The sequence below is a fragment of the Nerophis lumbriciformis genome, linkage group LG09, assembly GCF_033978685.3.
Source record: "Nerophis lumbriciformis linkage group LG09, RoL_Nlum_v2.1, whole genome shotgun sequence".
NCBI lineage: Eukaryota > Metazoa > Chordata > Actinopteri > Syngnathiformes > Syngnathidae > Nerophis > Nerophis lumbriciformis.
The window spans coordinates 41174481-41200396 of record NC_084556.2 but is presented as its reverse complement, the minus strand read 5'-3'; the positions used below and the strand labels follow the sequence as shown (position 1 = coordinate 41200396).

The 25916-nt window shown below is 38.4% G+C and overlaps 1 protein-coding gene across 2 annotated transcripts in view; it reads right to left on the bottom strand.

Moving 5' to 3' along the window:
* LOC133608020 (collagenase 3-like) overlaps positions 1-17552 on the bottom strand; it is a 46490-nt gene extending 28938 nt beyond the window's left edge. Inside the window, exon 1 of one of the 2 annotated variants that reach the window (XM_061963146.1) lies at positions 17523-17552. In XM_061963146.1, coding sequence (XP_061819130.1) covers positions 17523-17547 — 25 coding nt within the window. In that variant the 5' untranslated portion in view covers positions 17548-17552. Of the gene's footprint in view, positions 1-17406; positions 17498-17522 lie in introns of those variants that run through there. The other variant, XM_061963145.2, reaches the window with a different exon arrangement.
* Positions 17553-25916: the final 8364 nt, after the last annotated feature.

The following is a 25916-nucleotide window of genomic DNA, read 5'->3' as shown; positions in this document are numbered from 1 at the left end:
CTGTGTAATATGACTAAATGTGCATGTGTGGTGTCAAAGTTGTTATTTTCCATGCAGTGATACCGTGTAAGCATAACGTAATGACTAATACTGGTGTCAGCGTGAGGAAAAAAGCCACTATTACAACATCAAATTACATACGTAACGTTTAACCACACATTAACTGTTCATTTCCACTTTATGTTTTTACCTTATGGTTATTGCCAAATATGGACGCACTGAGCATGATAATTATCACATGCACTATAAAAGAGGACGTTATTACTATTGTTGTGTTGAGTCAGATGTAAATTGGCTAATTTAAAGCGCAACAAACAGGAACGCCAGAAATTAACAGGAAACTGGAAAATGCAATTTTGATAGAAATGTACTACTTAACTTTATTTTCATTTTTTTTATGTCAGCACACATGAGATGGCATGAAATTTAGTACCCGAGGCCCCAGATTTAGCCCAATGAGTACCACAAGAATGATATGTTCAAAATACTTTAAATAGAATAGGATTTGCATAGAGTAGGTTATAAATGGCATTGTGTTATCAAGTAGAAAAATCTGATAGATTATGATACTGTTGTCCAAATAGAACGTAAACATGTCAATGACGTATGTGTTCATAAATGTCTGATCCAATCCATAAATATCCGATCCTGTCCAGAAATCGGTCTGATATGACTGAAACAAGTATCGGATGATATCGACTTGCATGTAAAAGATCCCATACAATCAGTCCTGCAGCGTGTTGAGACATGCATACAGTTTTAATATGGTGCTACGTCACATATTTACAGTTTTTTTCATTACAGCATGACTGAAAAGGAGAAGGAAGAAGCAAAGGGTACTGTATTTAATCCTACCCATTTCCGTTTCATAGCAATTTCCACCACATTGGAAACACTGTATGTGATGCATTACATTGTATCGTATGAATGTTCAAAATAAACTGAAACTGAACTGAACGATTGAGCTGTGGCAATTTTGAACTGAATCGCAAACTGGATAACATCTTGGAGAAGCTGTCTGCGCTGCAAGGGAAGTTATCATTATTTTGAGGACAATAAATGGGTTTTCCTCAAACACAAACATTCTAATCTCGATTTTGTCTTCCTGCTGGAATGGCTTTGCTAGGTAATAACTGTGAGACTCAGCAGCGTTGTTGACTTAAAATGTTTTATTTTTTATATACTTTCAGGGTCGCGGGGGGTACTGGAGCCTATCTCAGCTGCATTCGGGCGGTAGACGGGGTACACCCTGGACAAGTCGCCACCTCATCAAAGGGGCGGCATAGCTCGGTTGGTAGAGCGGCCGTGCCAGCAACTTGAGGGTTGCAGGTTCGATTCCCGCTTCCGCCATCCTAGTCACTGCCGTTGTGTCCTTGGGCAAGACACTTTACCCACCTGCTCCCAGTGCCACCCACACTGGTTTAAATGTAACTTAGATATTGGGTTTCACGATGTAAAGCGCTTTGAGTCACTTGAGAAAAGCGCTATATAAAAATAATTCACTTCACTTCCCATTTGTTTGTACTCAATCTGTCACACAAACAGTGGATAAAAAAGTAAATGTAATGCTAAAAATAAATAGGGTTTTCATGTTTAAGTATTATGGATAAGTGTGAAAACCGGGGACGTTTTTCGGGTCTAAAAAAATAGATAGCTCTATTATTCTACATGAGTGGAATGTTTTATGATGGAATGGCTGAATTCGGTTAAAAAATGTGGGAGAAGTTGTTGAAAGTAGCAAGTTAATTTTTAAATTGACATTAGCCATGTTTTTCTTTTTATATAGCTTACTTAGCACAACTATTGTGCATAATGTAGCTTCAGAACACCAAGCGGTGGGTGGTAACGTAGCAAGAAAGAAGTGGCCTCTCATTTCAGGGTGTCCCGACCCCCAATCCGACATTGATATCAGATATTGCTCTAAGATAATTAAAAAAACAAGTTTGGGAATACCTGCGATGAGGTGGCGACTTGTCCAGGGTGTACCCCGACTTCCGCCCGAATGTAGCTGAGATAGGCTCCAGCACCCCTCGCCACCCCAAAATGGACAAGCGGTAGGAAATGGATGGGTGGAGTTTGGAATGTTGCATAACATCTCTGATAGGTTTACTTGTGTAAAGCTGGACCGCCAAATAGCATCTAAATGTCCTCCAATAAGCACACAAAATTGTTCTTTTCTTTTATTTTAAGCTTTTTTTTTTTTTTTTTTTTTACAAAATGTCAAGATGGCTATGAGGAGCTAGCAGCTACACATAAGCTAAGCACACGATAGCACACAAGCTAGACATGCATAACAATAAGTCTCCTTCATTGGACAATATTGCAGTCTAAAACAGCACATTTGTCAACATACACAAGAATCAAATAATAATAGTTGCATATTACTTACACATGCAAAGGTTCCAATACAGAAACATATTAGAAAGTATCCAGTAACAAACGTTAATAATTATTGTGACCACGAAGCGTCACCAAAAAAACAATTACCACTTGGCCCCTCCTTTCCTAATTTCCATAGCCTCCTTCATCTATTTCATGTATTTATTTATTTCTTTATCAAATGACTTCTCCTTGAGTTCCGGGAGGCGGTGTGTCACTGTAACTTGCTCCGCTGTCAATTCCGTCGTCACTGTTCACTCCGCCGTTCTCGCACACGTCACACACAACAGCACCACCTCTTAAAGGCACGGACACACGTCACAGGTGTACACAATTGTCTTGTGGCGCTTGCGTTTTTTTCTCACTTTTCCTGACCACCGCCATTTTTATTTTGATGATGCCACAGAAGGGGGAAAAAAGACCTAACATTTTACATGGTTATTATTAGGAATGTCCCATAATGGCTTTTTGCCGATATCCCGATATTGTCCACAGGGCCGGCCCGTGGCATAGGCCGTATAGGCAAATGCTAAGGGCGCCGTCCATCAGGGGGCGCCACGCCAGTGCCACAAATGTTGGAGAAAAAAAAAAAAAAAAAAAAAAAAAAGTTGGTACTATTATTTCTAAATACAAAAAATAATCCCACGTTAATTAAAATGCAAAGTAAAGCCTATTTAATAGAAATATTATTTGTTACAACATTACGCCCCCCGCACGGTGCGCCCCCTCCCTTCCCGTATCATGACTCTTTTTGGACGTCACCACATCAAAAAAATCAACACAAGATGTCAAAACGGCCAAAACTGTCAAGTGCCCAGGGAAGAAAAAAGAGAAAAGAAGAGGAGGAGAAACGAGAAAAGACAGAGGTAGCAGGTAGGTAACGTTAGCCTACATTAAATTATTTGTCTGTTACAGAATGTGATAGTAACCTGGCTTTTTTGCATTAAGCTAATGTTATATGATTTGGCAATTGCTAATCAATAAATAGCTAGTTCTGTTTTAACGTCGGGTTAATATTGTGTAGGGCGCTAAATTGTTATGGAAAATAATAATGTAACGTTAGGTCAATCCAGTACTCCCACCTTCCATTCCTCAGGGACATTTGTATTAGATCTTTTAAGCAGGTGTTTTTTGTTTACATTGTTATTGCCTTCTGGTTAGCTAATGTTTGCCCTGCAGGTAATAGTCACTTTTCCACCCCTTTATATATTCGGTATAGTTGTAAGTAAAAAAAAAAAAAAAGGTGGGGGGGGGGCGCCACCTAAAACCTTGCCTAGGGCGCCAGATTGGTTAGGGCCGGGCCTGATTGTCCAACTCAGGGGCGTCACTAGCTTTTAAGGACAGGGGGGCTTAGCCCCCAGGAGATGCACAGGATGTGAGCGAACGTAGCGCACGAGCACAAAACCTCACAAACGGCTAACAAAGACTTATAAATTATACATTGTTATTATTATTATTTCAGTCGGTTTATTTTCAATCTGTGTTCAGTATAACAACAAACATTGGTTTGCACTGTGACATTTTGTTTACAGCATCAACAAGAAACAATTACTTGCATGATCCTTTAAGATACACTGAAACACAATGAAAGTCATGGCATTAGCCTCTATGTTATTACTTCACAACATAGAGGGTAATGCCACGACTTTTGCTCACAATACAATAATTGTTTGTTCCCAAATATTTTGAAGTTGCACAGATTACATCTTGGACACATATGTGACTAAAATGGTTGTAAAAGCAAGCCCTGGAAATATTACTTAATTACTTGAATTAAAGTAATATCTGGATCGGGATAATTTGGCTTATATATAATATATTTATATACCCGGTATATATATATTATGGCAAGTCGTTAAGGAAATTAAATATATGGAAGTCTGAATAGAAATGAGAAACGTTTATATATACTGTAAATAAGAAAGACTTAGAGTCCGTCTGCTCATCTGAAAAAGAGCCAAAGCTGTCAAAGAGCTGAGGGACCATCTTCAAATTTCAATGCTGAAACAAATAATGTAAACCATAAAATGTAACTTCCAGGGCTTGAGATTAACGTAGTCCCGTCGTCCCGGGGACGGTAAACAAAATGCACTGGACGAAATTAAATGCTCTCCGGGACCATGGCTTTTAACCATTTTTTTTCTCTTTATGTATTTATTCATTTTACATTTTATATTAAATGTCTTGGTTTTTCCTCCCTCTGAAAATCCTATGAAATGTTTAACAAGCCATCCTATAACAATACAACAGCGATTAATGTAACAATACAATAAAACAAATATATTTAATGATGTTTTTTTCATTATTTTGTCAATAGGCTAATGTATATTACTTTATATGGATTCTACAAGAAACACAAAACTTAAAAACTAAATTATTTACAATTGCAGACACAAGGTTTCGTGCAGCTTCACTCATTGTAAAGGAAGACGGAAGTCCACGCAGGAGAAAAATGACTACAAACATGGTGTCTGGGTTTTTCTTATATATATATATATATATATATATATATATATATATATATATATATATATATATATATATATATAAATACATATTAAGTCTTTCATACATATATATATATATATACATACATATACATATATATATATATATATATATATATATATATATATATATATATATATATATATATATATATATATATATATATATATATATATATATATGAAAGACTTAAAGGTATACGAGATAGGCTCCAGCCCCCCCGCGACCCCAAAGGGAAGAAGCGGTAGAAAATGGATGGATGGATAGAGGATGTTGTGGATCATGTTGACTATTGGTCCTCCTAATTGTCAATCATTCTGGTGATGTTACGTAATATATATATATATATACATATATATATATATATATATATATATATATATATATATATATATATATATGTATATCAAATAAAACAAATGGCTTTTCGATAAGCCATTTTTTATTTATTTATTTATTACAACGCTAAAATAGGCCTAACAACACCAATGGTTGTAATTCTGTAGCACTTTGAGATTTGGAATCAAATGTAAAGTAGATTACAAATACAATCTATTATATAAATTATATATATATATATATATATATATATATATATATATATATATATATATATATATATATATATATATATATATATATATATATATATATGTCTTAATAAGGTTATCCAAAAAATAGTGCTCGATACCGTAGTAGAGCGCAATATATGTATGTGTGGGAAAAAATCACAAGACTATTTCATCTCTAATACAGGCCTGTTTCATGAGGGGGGGTTCCCTCAATCATCAGGAGATTTTAATGGGAGCATTCACATACCATGGTTTATATAGGGCACAGAGTGGGTGGGTACAGGCTGGCGTAAGGGCGTGGTGATTGGCTCATGTGTTACCTAGGAGGTGTTTCCGTCTGTGGCGGCATGCTGTTACAATTTCGCTGCGCTTGTTGAGGGATGACAGGTCTGGACGGTAAATAATAAACAGTTTTTCTTTCAAGCATAGTTTGCATCTTTTATTACCACTATTGTAAGGTGTGCTGGATGCAAGAATTTGCCATGTTATTGAATATTCAACATTATTGTCTTTGAGGTCCCAAATGTGTTTGCTGAGTTCTGTGGTATTCCGCAGGTTTTGGTTCCTGAAAGAAGCCTTGTGATTGTTCCATCTGGTTTTGAATTCTCCCTCGGTTAATCCTACATATGTGTCGGATGTGTTAATGTCCTTGCGTATTACCTTAGATTGGTAGACAACTGATGTTTGTAAGCACCCCCCGTTGAGAGGGCAATCAGGTTTCTTTCGACAGTTACAGCCGTTGTTGGTTTTGGAGTCGCTCTGTCCGGGGGCCGGCGGCTCATTTGCAATTGTTTTGTTGTGGTTTGAGATGATTTGTCGTATATTGTTCATACAGCTGTAGCTCAATTTAATGTTGTTCTTGTTGAATACTTTTCTTAGGGTGTTGTCTTTGGGAAAGTGTTTGTCAATCAGATTGAGGAATTTGTGTCCAATGTTAGTTGAGACGTTTTTGCTGTATGGGGGGTTGTACCAGATGATGTTGTTTCGTTTTCTGTTCTTTTTTGGCTGGTTTCCTGGCGTGGGTTCATAGGTGAGGGTGAAATTGTATCCGCTTTCATCAAGGGCTTTTTGGTACGGGGGGGTTGCTTGGTCAAATTCAGCTTTGCTAGATGACAACATCGATAGCCTTTTATTAATTCCGGTAGGTATTCTTTTCGTGGTGGTGGGTGGGTGGTTGCTGTCATGGTGCACGTATTGGAGTGTTGTGTTGGGTTTCGTGAATGGTTGGTAGCTGTTATTTCTCAGGTTGAAAGTGACGTCAAGGGAGTTGACGGTTTGCTTGTTGGCTTCAATCGTGATCCGTAGGCCGTTCTCTTTGAAAATTTGGCATATGCGCTTCTTGGTATTCTCGCTGCTCCTTGGCGAGGCGCGACACACTGCCAGTCCGTCATCACGGTAAATACCAAGGTTCAGATTGAGGCTAGCGAGCTGGGAGAGGAGGAAACTCCCAACGAGTTCACACGTTTCTGCTCCGTCAAAACTTCCCATAGTGATGTCAAATGTTGCATTGTTCTTTTTTTGCCATGGTGTACTGTTGTGGATGAGAATGGAGTTTTTTTGCGTGGATGATGATATTTCTTTCGTTGCCTGTGATTGAGTCGTAGTCTGAGGCGAAGTCTAGTGCTTGAGTCAGTAGGTCTTGCGAGATGAAAGAGATGAAATAGTCTTGTGATTTTTTCCCACACATACATATATATACATATATATATATATACATATATATATATATATATATATATATATATATATATATATATATGTCCTTACGTAACATCACCAGAATGATTGACAATTAGGAGGACCAATAGTCAACATGATCCACCCAGAAATAAATAAAACAAATGGCTTATCGATAAGCCCATCCATCCATCCATTTTCTACCGCTTATTCCCTTTGGGGTCGCGGGGGGCGCTGGAGCCTATCTCAGCTACAATCGGGCGGAAGGCGGGGTACACCCTGGACAAGTCACCACCTCATCGCAGGGCAAAAATTGTTTTAATATCATTATTCTCTTACTCACCTTTCCAGTAGAGGCCTCTCCCCTCTCACTTTATGTGCTCCTCTGCTCTGACTCCTACAGGTCAATAGGGGTTGTGGAGTGATTATTATTATTATCTACTGATGATAGTCATACGTGAATGAGCTCAGCTCCTGTTCTCCTCCATGTGTAAAGTGAGAAACACAGCTGATGCTCCAGAAGGAAGTAACCCAAAGATAGCAAATGGTAAAAAAGAGTGCACATTTAACTTTATAAATAACCAGGACCTTCATGATGCATTTCAGGCTAACTTGCTAACTAAGTAGCAGCATTGTTTTAGAGTGGGAATGTAACTTTTTGTCAAACACAGACCTGGTGTAAAGTGGAGCTAATACATTTTAATACAAGCAGTGATGAATATTCACTTTCTTGAAAAAGTTTCTTATGTCCATTTTGCATCCGTTCACGTTCTTGTTCTGCAGTGCTGTGTGCTAATGTGCTTCGTACACCTGCAGGACCGCAAGCAAGGTCGCAGAGAAAATGCGGACTGGATTTTGAGTGATGTGGGCATTTTCTATATGAACAAGTCCAAGGACCGCAAGCAAGGTCGCAGAGAAAATGCGGACTGGATTTTGAGTGATTTTCTATATGAACAAGTGGAATGGATTGGATACTGACGCACGAAAGGGGCTCTCTACCTTATGCTATGAAGTGAGGGGAAACTGAGTGAATAATGACAGGTTATATGATTATTTATTTAAACTCATATTCGGGCCACTTCATAATGAATATGTCGGCATGTATTTGTAAAAAAAAAAAAAAAAAAAAAAGGGGGGGGCTTAAGAATATTTTAGGGGGGCTTGAGCCCCTCTAAAATAGGCCTAGCAACGGCAATGGTCCAACTCTTTAATTACCCATATAACGATATCAACCGATACCGATATATGCAGTCGTGGAATTAACACATTATTATGCCTAATTTGGACAACCAGGTATGGTGAAGATAAGGTCCTTTTTAAAAAAATAAAATAAAATAAGATAAATAAATTAGAAACATTTTCTTGAATAAAAAAGAAAGTAAAACAATATCAAAACAGTTACATAGAAACTAGTAATTAATGAAAATCAGTCAAATTAACTGTTAAAGGTTAGTACTATTAGTGGACCAGCAGCACGCACAATCATGTGTGCTTACGGACTGTATCCCTTGCAGACTGTATTGACATATATTGATATATAATGTAGGAACCAGAATATTAATAACAGAAAAAAACAACCCTTTTGTGTGAATGAGTGTGACATCCCTAGTTATTATTAAGTGCTCAACTTCATGTAAAGTCTGCCGTTTGTAAATCCAATGTTTTCTTTTCTAGTGTCAATAAAATCGATCGGTTCTTTTTTAAAACGATCTCTGATCGATACCTATCTCTTGGAAGGCAAACCTGGCGAGCACTGATCGATGTATTTGGAAGTTAGGAATATAAATTGATATATTTTTGTATCGATCAATCGTTACATCTTAATATCATGAAACATGTAGTTTATCAATTGTTGTTTCTAATCATGTAATGTACAAGGTACAATTTGTGTCGACAACAGCACTTTTGGCACTGAAATCTTGATATTTTACATTTTGATATTGTGAGTGTACCAGGGTTGTACGGTATACCAGTACTAATATATTACCACAATACTAATGAATCATATTCGGTACTATACCGCCCCTAAAAAGTACCGGTCCACGCTCCCCCTTTTTTTCTTTTACGTGCATGATGGCACGTCGTCACGTCGTGACATTGCTGGATTTACGAGCAGAGGAGCATGTTCTGCAACGCACAATCACGGAGTACTTACAAGCAGACACAGTGTGTAGACAGAAAATAGAGAATGGACACATTTTGGCTTAAAAACTAACAATAAAGGTGAAGTTATAACACTGAAACGCCCTCAGGAAGAGGTGCTTTAAGACATGGCTAGCTAGCTAGCGGCTAACATCCAGCCGCAGTCGTCAGTGTTTTAGCTACTTCTAAATAACTAATCCTCACCTCCATGACGACCAATAAAGTGAGTTTCTTACAAGTATCATCCCTGCAGGACGAGGAATAGCTAAACATGCTTCACTACACACCGTAGGAGGATACAATAGCTCACCAGCGTCACAATGTAAACAAACGCCATCGGTGGATCTACACCTGACATCCTCTGTAATGATACCAAGTACATATTCATATTATGTTTATAAACTCAGGAAATACGTCCCTGGACACAAGAGGACTTAAATTATGACCATTATGATCCTGTAACTACTTGGTATCGGATCGATACCCAAATTTGTGGTATCATCCAAAACTAATGTAAAGCATCCAAACAACAGAAGAATAAGTGCTTATTACATTTTAACAGAAGTGTAGATAGAACATGTTAAAAGAGAAAGTAAGCAGATATTAACAGTAAATGAACAAGTAGATTAATAATTCATTTTCTACCGCTTGTCCTTAATGATTTTGACAAAATAATAGAATGGAAAATGACACAATATAATACTGCATATGTCAGCAGCTAAATTAGGAGCCTTTGTTTGTTTGCTTACTACTAAAAGAAAAAATGCCTCGTACGTTTACTATTTTATTAAAGGACAAAATTGCAATAAGAAAGATATGTTTAATGTACCCTAACATTTTTTGTTAAAATAAAGCCATTTTTTGCGGTGCCCATTATTAAGAAAAAAGTATCAAAATACATTTTGGTTCTGGTACCGATACCAAAATATTGGTATCGGGACAACCCTAGAGTGTACTAAGTTTTGAGTGTATTTCTCTTTATTTTAACATCAACTTGCCAAGGGACTAGAGATGGAAATTAGCCATGGGCTTTAATCTCACATATTTACATGCCAAATGTTAATTAATATTTATTGTCCTTTTAAAAGAAACTACACATGAAAGAAGGTAACGCAATGTAGTATCTTCACTAACGAGCTAGTGGCTAATGTCCCTCCACAGTGCAGCTTCTAAGTCAGCAATCCTTGCCTCCATTCTTACAAGCACCATTATCACTGGAGGGCAAGGAATAGTTAAACATGCTACTCGACACACCCGAGAAGGATAAAAAAAAAAAAAGCATAGCTGACCGCTAAGCTAGAGCTCTTGAATGTAAACAAGGGTGGTCAGATCGATACAAATATCGACAGTAGCAACACCAAGTATAATATCATTATACCGTCGATACTGTAGTAATTAGATCAATGTATTTTGTTTATCACCCAAAAATGTTTTGTTGTTTTTTGTTATTGTTTACAAACTCAGGAAATAGGAGAATTCTATATGCAAATAAAAGAGAATAGGGAAATAATATTTAATTGATAATGTGTGTTTTGGTCTTATTATAATTGTGATCAAAAATAAAAATAAATTTAGGGAACCTGAACAATGTAAGTATCAGTATGGGTATGACCAATACTGCCCCTGTAACTACTTGGTATTGGACCGCTACCCAAATTTGTAGTATTGCTCCAAACTACTGTAAAGTATCCAAACAACATAATATTACATTTTAACAGAAGTGTATGTATAACAATGTTACAATAGAAAGTAACCAGATATTGACAGTAAAATAACAAGTAGATTAATAATAGTTTAGAAAAAATGGTACAATTATAAATGACACAATATGTTACTGCATATGTCAGCAGCAAAATTAGGAGCCCTTGTAATAATTCTATTATCATTTATATATTGTGATATATATATGGGGATCACAAGAGGCTGCAATATATATTGTGATATACATGTTTGGCCGTATTGCCCATCCCTGGACCTGTGTGTATACAGCAGAGGTGGGACCAAGTCATTGTTTTGCAAGTCACAAGTAAGTCTCAAGTCTTTGCCCTCAAGTCCGAGTCAAGTCCCGAGTCAAGACAGGCAAGCCCCGAGTCAAGTCCAAAGTCAAGACTGGAAAGTCTCAAGTCAAGTCCTAAGTCCTGCATTTTGAGTTTTGAGTCCTTTCAAGTCATTTTAACCACAGACTAATATATTAACACAGATTGTGTATGCTTTTCAAACGCTGTATTTATTTATTAAAACAAGTGCATTTTAAATTGCAGGAAAGAAAATTGTGCTGACATTGCACTTTATAATAGCACTATTAACCAGTCATTTTAAACATTAACTCATTCCTTTACAGAACAAACACATTGAAAAATAAAGTGCAAATGTTCTTATTTGTACAAAAGTGTTAACATTGAAAAAACATGACATATACGTGAACATAACAAAAAAGTTGTACTTTTTATATGTCAGGGCCCTATGCTGCATTGCATTTGCAAAAGACCAAATTAGCCAAGAGTCTGTCAGTCATTTGTGCACGATGGGGGCGTAGTATGATGCCACCATGGCTGAAAACTCGCTCCACTGGAGCACTGGAGGCAGGCACTGCCAAGACTCTCATGGCCACTCGGAACAGTGAAGGAAGAGTCTTCATGTTCAATGCCCAGAACAAAAGGGGGGAGAGAGTTGTTTTGGGTTGGTGCACTACTTGTAAGTGTATCTTGTGTTTTTTATGTTGATTTAATTAAAAAAAGAAAAGAAAAAAAAAATTATTTCTTGTGCGGCCCGATACCAATCGATCCACGGACCAGTACCGGGCCGCGGCCCGGTGGTTGGGGACCACTGAGGTAAACAACCAACAGTATGTCAGAAAGCTAGCTAAAACGGTACACATATTCATAATATAGTATACATTTTAACTGACCTTTATTTTACTATTTTTGTCTTTTTTTAGGTGGCTAAAATACGCGGTGCTGCTGACCGCCGTCTAACGTTACGTGTGATATATTGACTAACGTAACCCTGCTTGAAAAAAATCACTGAACAAAAAGTATGAATAAGGTAGTGAACTGCAACAGATTCCCGTGTTTGCAATAACGTTATAACGTTAGCAGTGAGTTTACAGCCTCACTGATTTAACTACACAGCAAATAAAAGTCACGTTACTTAGCCAATAAACGTTATCTTACATTCAAAACTTACCGTTCTTTGTGCAACTTCAAATGCCGGACGAAGTTGGAAGTTGTTGCCTCTCCATCAGTAATTTTCGAACCGCATGTGTTGCATACTGCAAACTGTTTTGTGTTGACCACCTCGTAATTTTTATACCCAAACAAAATTATTTTAGGTATCATTTTTTGTTCACTGGCGTGTGGTTTGGACATGTCTTCTTCGTTGGTTGTCCTGCAATTTGATTGGATGAATGCGGTGTGATGAAAACAAAGTAGATCTAATTTGATTGGTTGTTGTACTGAGAGCACACTAGCTGACACATGCAACGCTGATAGACAAGTACACAATGAAAAATACGGAGCGCTCCCGAATAACTTTTTCATCTTTGGGTTTTGGGGAAAGTAGCAAGTCATGTCAAGTCATGTCAATTCAAAAGGCTCAAGTCCAAGTGAAGTCACAAGTCATTGATGTTAAAGTCTAAGTCGAGTTGCAAGTCTTTTTACATTTTGTCAAGTCGAGTCTAAAGTCATCAAATTCATGACTCGAGTCTGACTCGAGTCCAAGTCATGTGACTCGAGTCCACACCTCTGGTATACAGTATATTTAATTGTACGCCACACAGAAGTAGACACCAGTGCAAGGAGATGTCAGAGTAAGGAGGTGTGCAAACACCCCCGGGGTACGCAACAATCGCCGCAATGAAGCGATTTGTGTAACTCTTGGTGAGACATCTGCACCTGTCGACAGATAATTGAGCAAACACGCATTCAAGCTCTTTAAAGGCCATTTGAAAATAAAACTTTCTTACATATTCTTGTTTTGGTTATTATCTGTTGAAAGACTCGTGCATGACTGCCAACAAGTCATGTGAGCAAATCAAAACTCCGGGATTAATATTTTCATAAGAAACTATGAAGAAATTATTATTTTTGAAATACACATGAAAAGTGCATGAACGAGAAGGAACTTCTCTGACGCCATCGTCCGAGCTGACATTTTGCATGTGGTGTTGAAATGAAAGTGCAATACAAATCACACCTCCTAACAAGGGCCGCATCGTGAGAACCCACACAAGATGTCCACGACGCGACAAAACATTCTTTAGTCACACAGGAAATGTATCAATTGGAGTTGTGTCAAAGCCAAAAGGGAACTAGACTGGTTTACTGTGTATGACGATATGCACACTTTAGGAACACTTGCATCATAGGCAGCACATAGGGCGGGGGGTGGGGCGATACACATAGCGATAGTGTTTTATTGGATGTGTTTATGTGTATTTATTGTGACCCCATTAGCTGTAGCATAAACTGCTGCTATTCTGCCTGGGCTCCAAAAGAAAAATACAACAATAGACAATAGCACACTACACATCAATATTTACAATGTATTATGCAGCAAAAGCATCTGATTTCTTAATTGCAACATTTAAAAATGAGCTGATTATGATAACCGCTGTCCGGTTGTTATATCTTGTTTATTATCACATTTCTGAATCTCATTTGCACGTATGACATAGGTTGCAATTTCAGTTGCAAGTCCAAGACAGTATGGTGTGTTGGCTAGTCAGTTCAGTGTTTCTGGAATTTTGTCTTTTGTTGCGCACTAAAAAGTGTTAATACTGTAAGTGTTGTACTTGTACTTCTTATGCCCCTGCTGTTTGACTGTAAGGTGTATCTTAGTGGGAGTTTTCATTAACAAATTTGGAGGTGTTGAAACTGCAATGTAAAATCGCTAATGCTAATTGGTAGCATGTCAATAGCAAAGCCAATGTACAAACCCTGTTTCCATATGAGTTGGGAAATTGTGTTAGATGTAAATATAAACGGAATACAATGATTTGCAAATCCTTTTCAACCCATATTCAATTGAATGCACTACAAAGACAAGATATTTGATGTTCATACTCATAAACTTTATTTTTTTTTTGCAAATAATAATTAGATTAGAATTTCATGGCTGCAACATGTGCCAAAGTAGTTGGGAAAGGGCATGTTCACCACTGTGGTACATCACCTTTTCTTTTAACAACACTCAAACGATTGGGAACTGAGGAAACTAATTGTTGAAGCTTTTAAAGTGGAATTCTTTCCCATTCTTGTTTTATGTAGAGCTTCAGTCGTTCAACAGTCCGAGGTCTCCGCTGTCGTATTTTAGGCTTCATAATGCGCCACACATTTTTGATGGGAGACAGGTCTGGACTGCAGGCGGGCCAGGAAAGTACCCGCACTCTTTTTTTACGAAGCCACGCTGTTGTAACACGTGCTGAATGTGGCTTGGCATTGTCTTGCTGAAATAAGCAGGGTCGTCCATGAAAAAGACGGCGCTTAGATGGCAGCATATGTTGTTCCAAAACCTGTATGTACCTTTCAGCATTAATGGTCCCTTCACAGATGTGTAAGTTACCCATGCCTTGGGCACTAATGCACCCCCATACCATCACAGATGCTGGCTTTTGAACTTTGCGTCGATAACAGTCTGGATGGTTCGCTTCCCCTTTGGTCCGGATGACACGATGTCGAATATTTCCAAAAACAATTTGAAATGTGGACTTGTCAGACCACAGAACACTTTTCCACTTTGCATGAGTCCATCTTAGATGATCTCGGGCCCAGAGAAGCCGGCGGCGTTTCTGGATGTTGTTGATAAATGGCTTTCGCTTTGCATAGTAGAGCTTTAACTTGCACTTACAGATGTAGCGACAAACTGTATTTAGTGACAGTGGTTTTCTGAAGTGTTCCTGAGCCCATGTGGTGATATCCTTTATAGATTGATGTCGGTTTTTGATACAGTGCCGTCTGAGGGATCGAAGGTCACGGTCAATCAATGTTGGTTTCCGGCCATGCCGCTTACGTGCAGTGATTTCTCCAGATTCTCTGAACGTTTTGATGATATTATGGACCGTAGATGTTGAAATCCCTAAATTTCTTGCAATTGCACTTTGAGAAACGTTGTTCTTAAACTGTTTGACTATTTGCTCACGCAGTTGTGGACAAAGGGGTGTACCTCGCCCCATCTTTTCTTGTGAAAGACTGAGCATTTTATGGGAAGCTGTTTTTATACCCAATCATGGTACCCACCTGTTCCCAATTAGCCTGCACACCTGTGGGATGTTCCTAAAAAGTGTTTGATGAACATTCCTCAACTTTATCAGTATTTATTGCCACCTTTCCCAACTTCTTTGTCACCTGTTGCTGGCATCAAATTCTAAAGTTAATGATTATTTGCAAAAAAAAAAATGTTTATCAGTTTGAACATCAAATATGTTGTCTTTGTAGCATATTCAACTGAATATGGGTTGAAAATAATTTGCAAATCATTGTATTCCGTTTATATTTACATCTAACACAATTTCCCAACTCATATGGAAACGGGGTTTGTATATTAGCATCAACCTAGGGCATTTTTGGAAAAGTGGAGCCTTGCTTAACTTACGTTGGAACGTCTTTGAGTCAACTTATTTTGCCAATTTCTTTTTGCCAAATGCCGAAACTGATTTTATGTGAATCTGAGAGGGACAAGCAGCAGAAAATGGATGGGTGGATGGACAGTGCCGGACTGGCCGGGATCGTTCAGTGCCAAAAAAAGTACTGGATTCAGTACCTATCCCTACATACAGGTATCATCTGCAATTTCAAAAGAGCAGATTTAGGTTCTTAATACATGTAAAATCTGTTATTATATTAGTGATTTATATTGCCAACATTTTCAATAACATTTAAAATCTGAATAAGCTTTCTGTCAGTATATATATTTGTTTAGAGAGGAGATTCCATTCACGCATGCATGCCACAGAAGGCAGTGAGAGTGTAAGGGGACATTTCAATTGATGTATTTTTGTTTTAAGTTGTGTGCTAAAATACATCAAATTATTTTATCAAACATGTTGGTTTCGACAGCTATTCCATGTTACATGTTAATGTTATGTTTACATGCACTAAAAAACTAATTATTTTGTTGAAACCAGCTTTTTAAAACACATGTAAAAACTTTAATTGGGCTTTTGACCCCATAAGGGACATGCGGTAGAAAATTGATTGATTGATTGATTGACTGAGACTTTTATTAGTAGATTGCACAGTACAGTGCATATTCCGTACAATTGACCACTAAATGGTAACACCCGAATAAGTTTTTCAACTTGTTTAAGTCGGGGTCCACGTAAATCAATTCATGGTAAAATGAATGGATTGACTTTTTAAAGATGGGATTAAAATATCGAGAACATATCTAGATAAACACCCTGAAATCCATCCATCCATTTTCTACCGCTTGTCCCTTTCGGGGTGCTGGAGCCTATCTCAGCTACAATCGGGCGATTTGTTTAAAACAAAGTGCTAAAAAATGAATATGAATCTAAATAATCATTATTCACTTAAATATAATTAAATATGTCAAGTTTTCCTTTATGTCAGAGTGTAAAGTAAAGATTAGCTGAAACACATCTGTGGATATCAGTGGATAACACAAATCATAATACATCATTATTATTACGAATGTATTATTATTAGAGCATCTCCTGGGGGTTAAGTCTACCCTGTATTTAAAAAATATTGTTTCAAAATGTTAAGTTAAGTTAAAGTGCCAATGGTTGTCACACACACACTAGGTGTGGTGAAATTATTCTCTGCATTTGACCCATCACCCTTGATCACCCCCTGGGAGGTGAGGGTGGCCGCGCCCGGAAATCCTTTTTGGTGATTTAACCTCCAATTCCAACCCTTGATGCTGAGTGCCAAGCAGGGAGGTAATGGCTCCCATTTTTTATAGTCTTTGGTATGACTCGGCCGGGGTTTGAACTCACAACCTATCGATCTCAGGGCGGACACTCTAACCACTAGGCCACTGAATAGGTAATCAAGGGACATTGAATGCACCACAGTTATATGCTATGAGATGCAAATGTGAGACTTATATATAACTTCTGTTACGATGGCGTCGCATAGTTTTACACACCTGGTGCCTGCCTCACCTGTTCCTCGGTACTCAAGGATTTTTTCAGGAATCCGCATGGCTGCGGCGGTTGTGACCCCAAGATGCAGGAAACAGGAGAGTGATGAGCAGGTAAGAGTCTTTGAATATACTCACAAACATAGGACGAGCAGTCATGCATGGAAATAATCGCAATCCTCGAGTACTGAGAAACAGGCGAGGCAGGCATAATTAGCAGCCTGATTGGCAACTGCAACCAGGTGTGCCGGGCTGCCAAATAGGGACAGGTGAGGGGAAACTAGCACTCTGGGAGACATGCAGGAATTGTAACAAAAATAAGAGCGCTGCCAGGAAATAAACATCAAAAAAGGAAACAAACAGAAATGAAGTGACAGATCGTCACATGTTTTTTTGTTTACAGTACTGTACAGTATATGTATGCACGCATCAAACCATTTTGTAAGTTAGGCAAGGTGAACACATTGGCATGAAAGATTGATTGACAATGGTCTACAGTCCCTTAGCGAATCAGGACGCAGAACACAATGCGCATTCATACGCGGTAAAAAAAAAAAAAAAAAAGACATGCGACACTGTAAAAAATTACACACACAAAAAAAATCTGCGTAACAGCGAGTGAACCGTGTTGTAGCGAGGGAACACTGTATTGTAAACCAAGATGTAGTGCCAGCTGAGCAGGCTGGAACTTTTAAGGCCCTTTTTTTAAAGTCAACAAATCTCGTCTTGTTCAAATCAAATCATCAAATCAAACTTTATTTGTAAAGCGCTTGTCATACGTAAAAGAAATGCAACGCAAAGTGCTTTACAGACCTAAAAACAATACCCTGATGACCCACATCCCCCATTGTTGCGCACGCACAATCACATACACACACACACACACACACACACACACACACACACACACACACACATTCTTTGTTACCTTCTTGGGGGCCTTCGAAAAATTCCAACCTCTTTAGGACCACCCTTTCTAGATACATAACGATTTGTATATACAAACATTAAAGGCCTACTGAAACCCACTACTACCGACCACGCAGTCTGATAGTTTATATGCAACACATGCCAATACGGCCGGGTTAGCTTACTAAAGTGCAATTTTAAATTTCGCGCAAAATATCCTGCTGAAAATGTCTCGGTATGATGACGTCTGCGCGTGACGTCACAGATTGTAGAGGACATTTTGGGACAGCATGGTGGCCAGCTATTAAGTCGTCTGTTTTCATCGCAAACTTCCACAGTATTCTGGACATCTGTGTTGGTGAATCTTTTGCAATTTGTTCAATGAACAATGGAGACAGCAAAGAAGAAAGCTGTAGGTGGGAAGCGGTGTATTGCGGCAGGTGTTGTGCCGTAAAACGCACCCCCGCCGTAGAATGCACCCCCTGACTGTTGTGTCGGATAACACATTGTTTACATTTCCGGAAGATGACAGTCAAGCTTTACCATTGGCCTGTGGAGAACTGGGACAACAGAGACTCTTACCAGGAGGACTTTGAGTTGGATGCGCAGACGCGGTACCGTGAGTACGCATGCAGCTGCGGCTTCCAAACATTTGATCGCTTGCCCGTACGTGCGTGCCGCTATGTGCATGTCACGTACGTAACTTTGGGGACTTTGGGGAAATATATGTGCTGTATGAACTTTGGGGAGGTGAACGGTACTTTGGGCTGTGTGTTGTGCAGGTGTTTGAGTTGTATTGGCGGGTTAAATGGACGGGAGGGGGGAGGTGTTTGTTATGCGGGATTAATTTGTGGCATATTAAATATAAGCCTGGTTGTGTTGTGGCTAATAGAGTATATATATATGTCTTGTGTTTATTTACTGTTTTAGTCATTCCCAGCTGAATATCAGGTCCCACCCGCCTCTCACAGCATCTTCCCTATCTGAATCGCTCCCACTGCCCTGTAGTCCTTCACTCTCACTTTCCTCATCCACGAATCTTTCATCCTCGCTCAAATTACTGGGGAAATCGTCGCTTTCTCGGTCCGAATCGCTCTCGCTGCTGGTGGCCATGATTGTAAACAATGTGCAGATGTGAGGAGCTCCACAACCTGTGACATCACGTGCATATCGTCTGCTACTTCCGGTACAGGCAAGGCTTTTTTATCAGCGACCAAAAGTTGCGAACTTTATCGTCGATGTTCTCTACTAAATCTTTCAGCAAAAATTTGGCAATATCGCGAAATGATCAAGTATGACACATAGAATGGACCTGCTATCCCCGTTTAAATAAGAAAATCGCATTTCAGTAGGCCTTTAATAATACATACATACTATGCAAATATAAAAAAGGTAAGCTTTTATTTTTTTTGTTTGCAATTGGTTTTTAATCTTCATTATTTACTTAAAATTATTACAGTATGTCTCTATATACATATTTATGTATTTTGTTTAATTAATTTTGGCCAAAGGGGGTGCATTTCAATTTCTTACACACACTTGTTATTACATATTTTGGCCAGAGGGAGAGCACTTCAAATTTTTACACACACTTGTTATTTCATATGTTGACCCGAGGGGGGAGCACCTTTAAAACCGACACACAGTCAATTTGAAAAATCCCTCCTTTTTGGGACCACCCTAATTTTGATAGATTTGACCAAATGAAACATTCTCTATTAGATGCAATGGTTTTCCTTATTGGGACCATGATTTCGGTCCTAACTTGTTCACCGGTCCTCATCTAGAAGGTACTTTTCCTTGTTGATGTCTCAAGAAGGGTAGAACACACACATTTATGAACAAATGAAAGCATGGCTGAGTACAGAGGAGACATGTGAGTAAAACACAGCCGCCGCCATAAACTCTCTTTTTCCCACCAGTCACACACTTCCAACCTTCACAATAATAGTGCTACACGTCACATTCGGTCTAACTAAGAAAATGGTCTCTGAAAAGTAGCTTGTCAAAATGTTGAGGTTTGTGATACTCATTGCGCAAGTGTAGTTTCTAACAACAAATGGTAAATAGCCACGTTGTTTTTTGTTATGTGGAGGGCCTCAATGACTAAGTCAGCCTTTAGCCTCTAAATGACTATATACGCCCCCAGTAGTATCATTAAAATGTAAATAATGCCCAACCCTACTTCTAGCATGTTCTTTGGCAACTTTCTGCAAATACTTGTATAAGTACATGTCTGGAGTCAACATAACTGTTATTTACTCTCGTCCAGTAATAGTAGTAGTAGCTTTGTGGACAGCATGTGTTATCTCGTTGTTGCGTGTTAAGTGGCTGTGTGATTGTTATGCCATTATTGTTTACGACACCGTGACTCAGACTCTTATGATGAGTCAGGATTTCCCGCTGTTTCCCCTGGTTGACGAGTTGAATAAAACAAGAAGCAACTTCCCTAAAGCGATGTGCGACTGATAACCTCCAGGATTCGCAACATTACATTTTTACAAATGACTCATTTAGGTAGTAGTCATTGGGGCCCTCCACACAACTAAAACAACTTGGCCATTCATCACATTATTAGAAACTACCATGCGAGCTGCACATGAAAGATAAAGTATCACTGATCCTTACGCTTTTACTGTAATTGATCATTAAACAACAATTAATCAAATATAAGCTATCATTATTTTGTTAGCGCAGTTGGACTGGATGTAATGCGAAGTGCTATTATTGTGAAGGCCAAAAATATGTCAGCGGTGGGAAAAAGAGAGCTCTTGATGGTGGTCGCGTGAGAATAAGAAAAAGAATGCTGATTTTAGAAAGGTAACTCCCAAGTTTCTTCCTTTTGAGCTTGTACTACATCTTATTAGACCAGGGGTCCCGAAACTACGGCCCGAATACGGCCCACTAGCGTCCAAAATCCGGCCTGTGGGAAGTGTCAAAGTTTTTTTTTTTATTTGTCCGACCGCTTCTATGTTAGCTACCTCTCTTTGTTTATAATATCTATTTTCTGCTAGATCTACTCTCTATTTTATGCTGCCCCTTTTTTTTTTGTTGCTGCAGCTGTTACATATACTGTAATACTGTACATCAGGTGTGTCCAACTCATTTTACAAACCCCGTTTCCATATGAGTTGGGAAATTGTGTTAGATGTAAATATAAACGGAATACAATGATTTGCAAATCCTTTTCAACCCATATTCAATTGAATGCACTACAAGGACAAGATATTTGATGTTCAAACTCATAAACTTTTTTTTTTTTTTGCAAATAATAATTAACTTAGAATTTCATGGCTGCAACACGTGCCAAAGTAGTTGGAAAAAGGCATGTTCACCACTGTGTTACATCACCTTTTCTTTTAACAACACTCAATAAACGATTGGGAACTGAGGAAACTAATTGTTGAAGATTTGAAAGTGGAATTCTTTCCCATTCTTGTTTTATGTAGAGCTTCAGTCGTTCAACAGTCCGGGGTCTCCGCTGTCGTATTTTACGCTTCATAATGCGCCACGCATTTTTGATGGGAGACAGGTCTGGACTGCAGGCGGGCCAGGAAAGAACCCGCCCTCTTTTTTTACGAAGCCACGCTGTTGTAACACGTGTTGAATGTGGCTTGGCATTGTCTTGCTGAAATAAGCAGGGGCTTGGATGGCAGCATATGTTGTTCCAAAACCTGTATATACCTTTCAGCATTAATGGTGCCTTCACAGATGTGTAAGTTACCCATGCCTTGGGCACTAATGCACCCCCATAACATCACAAATGCTGGCTTTTGAACTTTGCGTCGATAACAGTCTGGATGGTTCGCTTCCTCTTTGGTCCGGATGACACGATGTCGAATATTTCCAAAAACAATTTGAATTGTGGACTCGTCAGACCACAGAACACTTTTCCACTTTGCATGAGTCCATCTTAGATGATCTCGGGCCCAGAGAAGCCGGCGGCGTTTCTGGATGTTGTTGATAAATGGCTTTCGCTTTGCATAGTAGAGCTCTAAATTGCACTTACAGATGTAGCGACGAACTGTATTTAGTGACAGTGGTTTTCTGAAGTGTTTCTGAGCCCATGTGGTGATATCCTTTAGAGATTGAGGTCGGTTTTTGATACAGTGCCGTCTGAAGGATCGAAGGTCACGGTCATTCAATGTTGGTTTCCGGCCATGCCGCTTACGTGCAGTGATTTCTCCAGATTTTCTGAACCTTTTGATGATATTATGGACCGTAGATGTTGAAATCCCTAAATTTCTTGCAATTGCACTTTGAGAAACGTTGTTCTTAAACTGTTTGACTATTTGCTCACGCAGTTGTGGACAAAGGGGTGTACCTCGCCCCATCCTTTCTTGTGAAAGACTGAGCATTTTTTGGGAAGCTGTTCTTATACCCAATCATGGCACCCACCTGTTCCCAATTAGCCTGCACACCTGTGGGATGTTCCAAATAAGTGTTTGATGAGCATTCCTCAACTTTATCAGTATTTATTGCCACCTTTCCCAACTTCTTTGTCATGTGTTGCTGGCATCAAATTCTAAAGTTAATGATTATTTGCAAAAAAAAGTTTATCAGTTTCAACATCAAATATGTTGTTTTTGTAGCATATTCAACTGAATATGGGTTGAAAATGATTTGCAAATCATTGTATTCCTTTTATATTTACATCTAAAACAATTTCCCAACTCATATGGAAACGGGGTTTGTAGCTCAGAGGCCACATGGAGGGAAATATGCGCACACGTAGGCCGGACTATTAAAATCATGGCATTAAAACAAAAAAATAAAGACAACTTCAGATTGTTTTCTTTGTCTTACTTTGGCCAAAAATAGAACAAACACATTCTGAAAATATTACAATAAAAGCATAGAAAAAAAATACCCGGCAGCGGTAAAGTTTAGATCAGGGATCTCCAAAATACGGCCTGCAGGCAGAATACGGCCCGCCAGCGTCCAAAATACGGCCCGCGGGAAGTCTAAAGGTCTTTTTTAAATTTGCCCTTTTTAATCTATTTTCTACCGCTTGTTACTCTCGGGGTCTCTTAGCCACTCAGGCTAATCATATTGTCTAAAAATGCATTTTCCCATTGGTAACGTGACATCATCGCATGCGCGCACTCTTTTAGTCAATTAGTGCGTGAGGAATATATATATATATATATATATATATATATATATATATATATATATATATATATATATATATATATATATATATACTGTATGTATATATATATATATATATATATATATATATATATATATATATATATATATATATATATATATATATATAAATATATATATATATATATATATATATAAATATATATATGAGGCAGGACTGGGACCACAGTATATATATATATATATATATATATATATATATATATATATATATATATATATATATATATATATATATATATATATATATATATATATATATATATATATATATAAATATATATATATATATGTATATATATATATATACTGTATATATATATTTATATATATATATATATATATATATATATATATATATATATATATATATATATATATATATATATATATATATATATATATATATATATACATACACACAGCCCGGCGCCTGGGCAAATTTTTTTGACCCAATGCGGCCCCCGGGTCAAAAAGTTTGGGGACCCCTGTTTTAGACCCTCGGTTACAATAGTTTACCATTGGGAGCACTTTAATATTTGCATATTTAATACTTACATATTTGTGATGAACAGCGTTACTGGCCATTTGCATCCTGCACTGACATTAGTACTTGCTGTGATGATCACATACATTCTATGTCACTGAGAACAAGGTTGACACCAGAGAGTTTTAATAAAATCTGTTTTCCTTTCGCTTTCTCTTCTTCTTTGCACCACAAACCTCTCATAAACGCACCAGGTTTATTTTAGTCTGTCTTCACGAATCAAGTCGGAGCATGGCCAGTAACATGGAATAGTCTGAGAAGGGAAGGGGGAGGTTTCAATTATCAATTGATTAATATTTTCTTATTGCATATATATATATATATATGTAATATATATATATTGCATAGACAATGCAATATATGATACAGTGCATACAAAAAAATTAAAATGCTGACATCTTTTGTTTTTTCTTTTTTTTGTGAAACAAGGACCCCTTCACACACCCACTCATTGGGATTAGCTAAAGAAAATGAATCAAAATAAATAAAGATAAAAATAATAATGGTAGAAATTATGGGTGTTAATTTTCGAATGGATCGCAATTCTTGTAACAATTCTAAATCGATAAAAAAATTAGAATTTTAAAGCGTTTTTTTAAATCTGTCCTGTCCAGCCTCTCAGACATGTCATATTGTTGATGTAGATGCCCATATTTGCTATCAGTGTTGGGACTAACGCGTTACAAAGTAACGCGTTACTGTAGCGCCGTTAGTTTCGGCGGTAACTAGTAATCTAACGCGTTATTTTTTTTTATTCAGTAATTTAGTTACCGTTACTACATGATGCGTTACTGCGTTATTTTACGTTACTTTTGATGTAGTATCGGCTAGAAACAGAAGCGCTGCGGTGTCTTTCTTCTGAATCTTCCTCTGTCACAAGCTGGAGAGAAGAAAAGAGGCGCGGTCTATGTGTGTGTGGGGGGGTGGGGGGGGGGGGGGGGGGGCGGGGAGGGGAGGTTTGATATATGAAACAAACAAAAAAAAGTTGTTGGCACGTTCAGTCCACACACAGCGTGGTCATGGCGAGCGCAATAACGGAGGAGCTTGAACGCCCCCGCCATTGAATCGGTGTGTTTATAAGTGCAGATTCGGTTGTGCAAAACGAGGGTTTTAAACACATGCTGAACGTGCTTGAACCACGTTACGACATCCCGTCGCGCACCCACTTCAGCAATAAGATTGTGCCAGATCTTTATGAGCAGAAGAAGAAAAAAAGTTGTGGATGAACTATCCCGAGCATCAGCTGTTGCGCTCATGACAGACGGGTGGACGTCCAGCGGAACTATATGCGCTCACTTCATCACAGCAGACTGGGAGATGAGAAGACACGCCCCCTCTACGAGAGTCACCTTGCGCAGGTACTGACACAAGCAGTGGAGGACTGGAAGATAAAGATATCCCAGTCACACGTGATAATGCCAAAAATCAAATAATTACAGAGAATGAGGCAGGACTGGGACCACAGATAGGTGCTTTGCACATGTAGTGAATTTGGCATCACAGAAGGGAATCTCAGTCAATAGGATGGAGCGCCTCTTTGGGAGGATCAGGAAGGTTTCTTACTTCCACCCAAGCACAACAGCTGCTCATGTGCTTAAGACAAAGCAAGAAATGCTAAAGCTGCCTGCTCATACATGATGTCCCAACGAGGTGAAACTCCACTTATGATATGTTGGAGCAGCAGGCAGCCATATACTCTGCATTGACCCACAACACCCTGAAGACAAATGTCACCCTGTCTGATGATGATGTGAGAGTGGCAGATGAGGTCCTCTAGGTGCTTAAACCCCTCAAAAGTGTTACATCTCTACTGAGCACTGAAACTTCACCATCTGTGTCAATGATCCTGCCACTGAAAACAAGGATTCTACAATCCATGGCTCCAAGTGTGGAAGACAGCA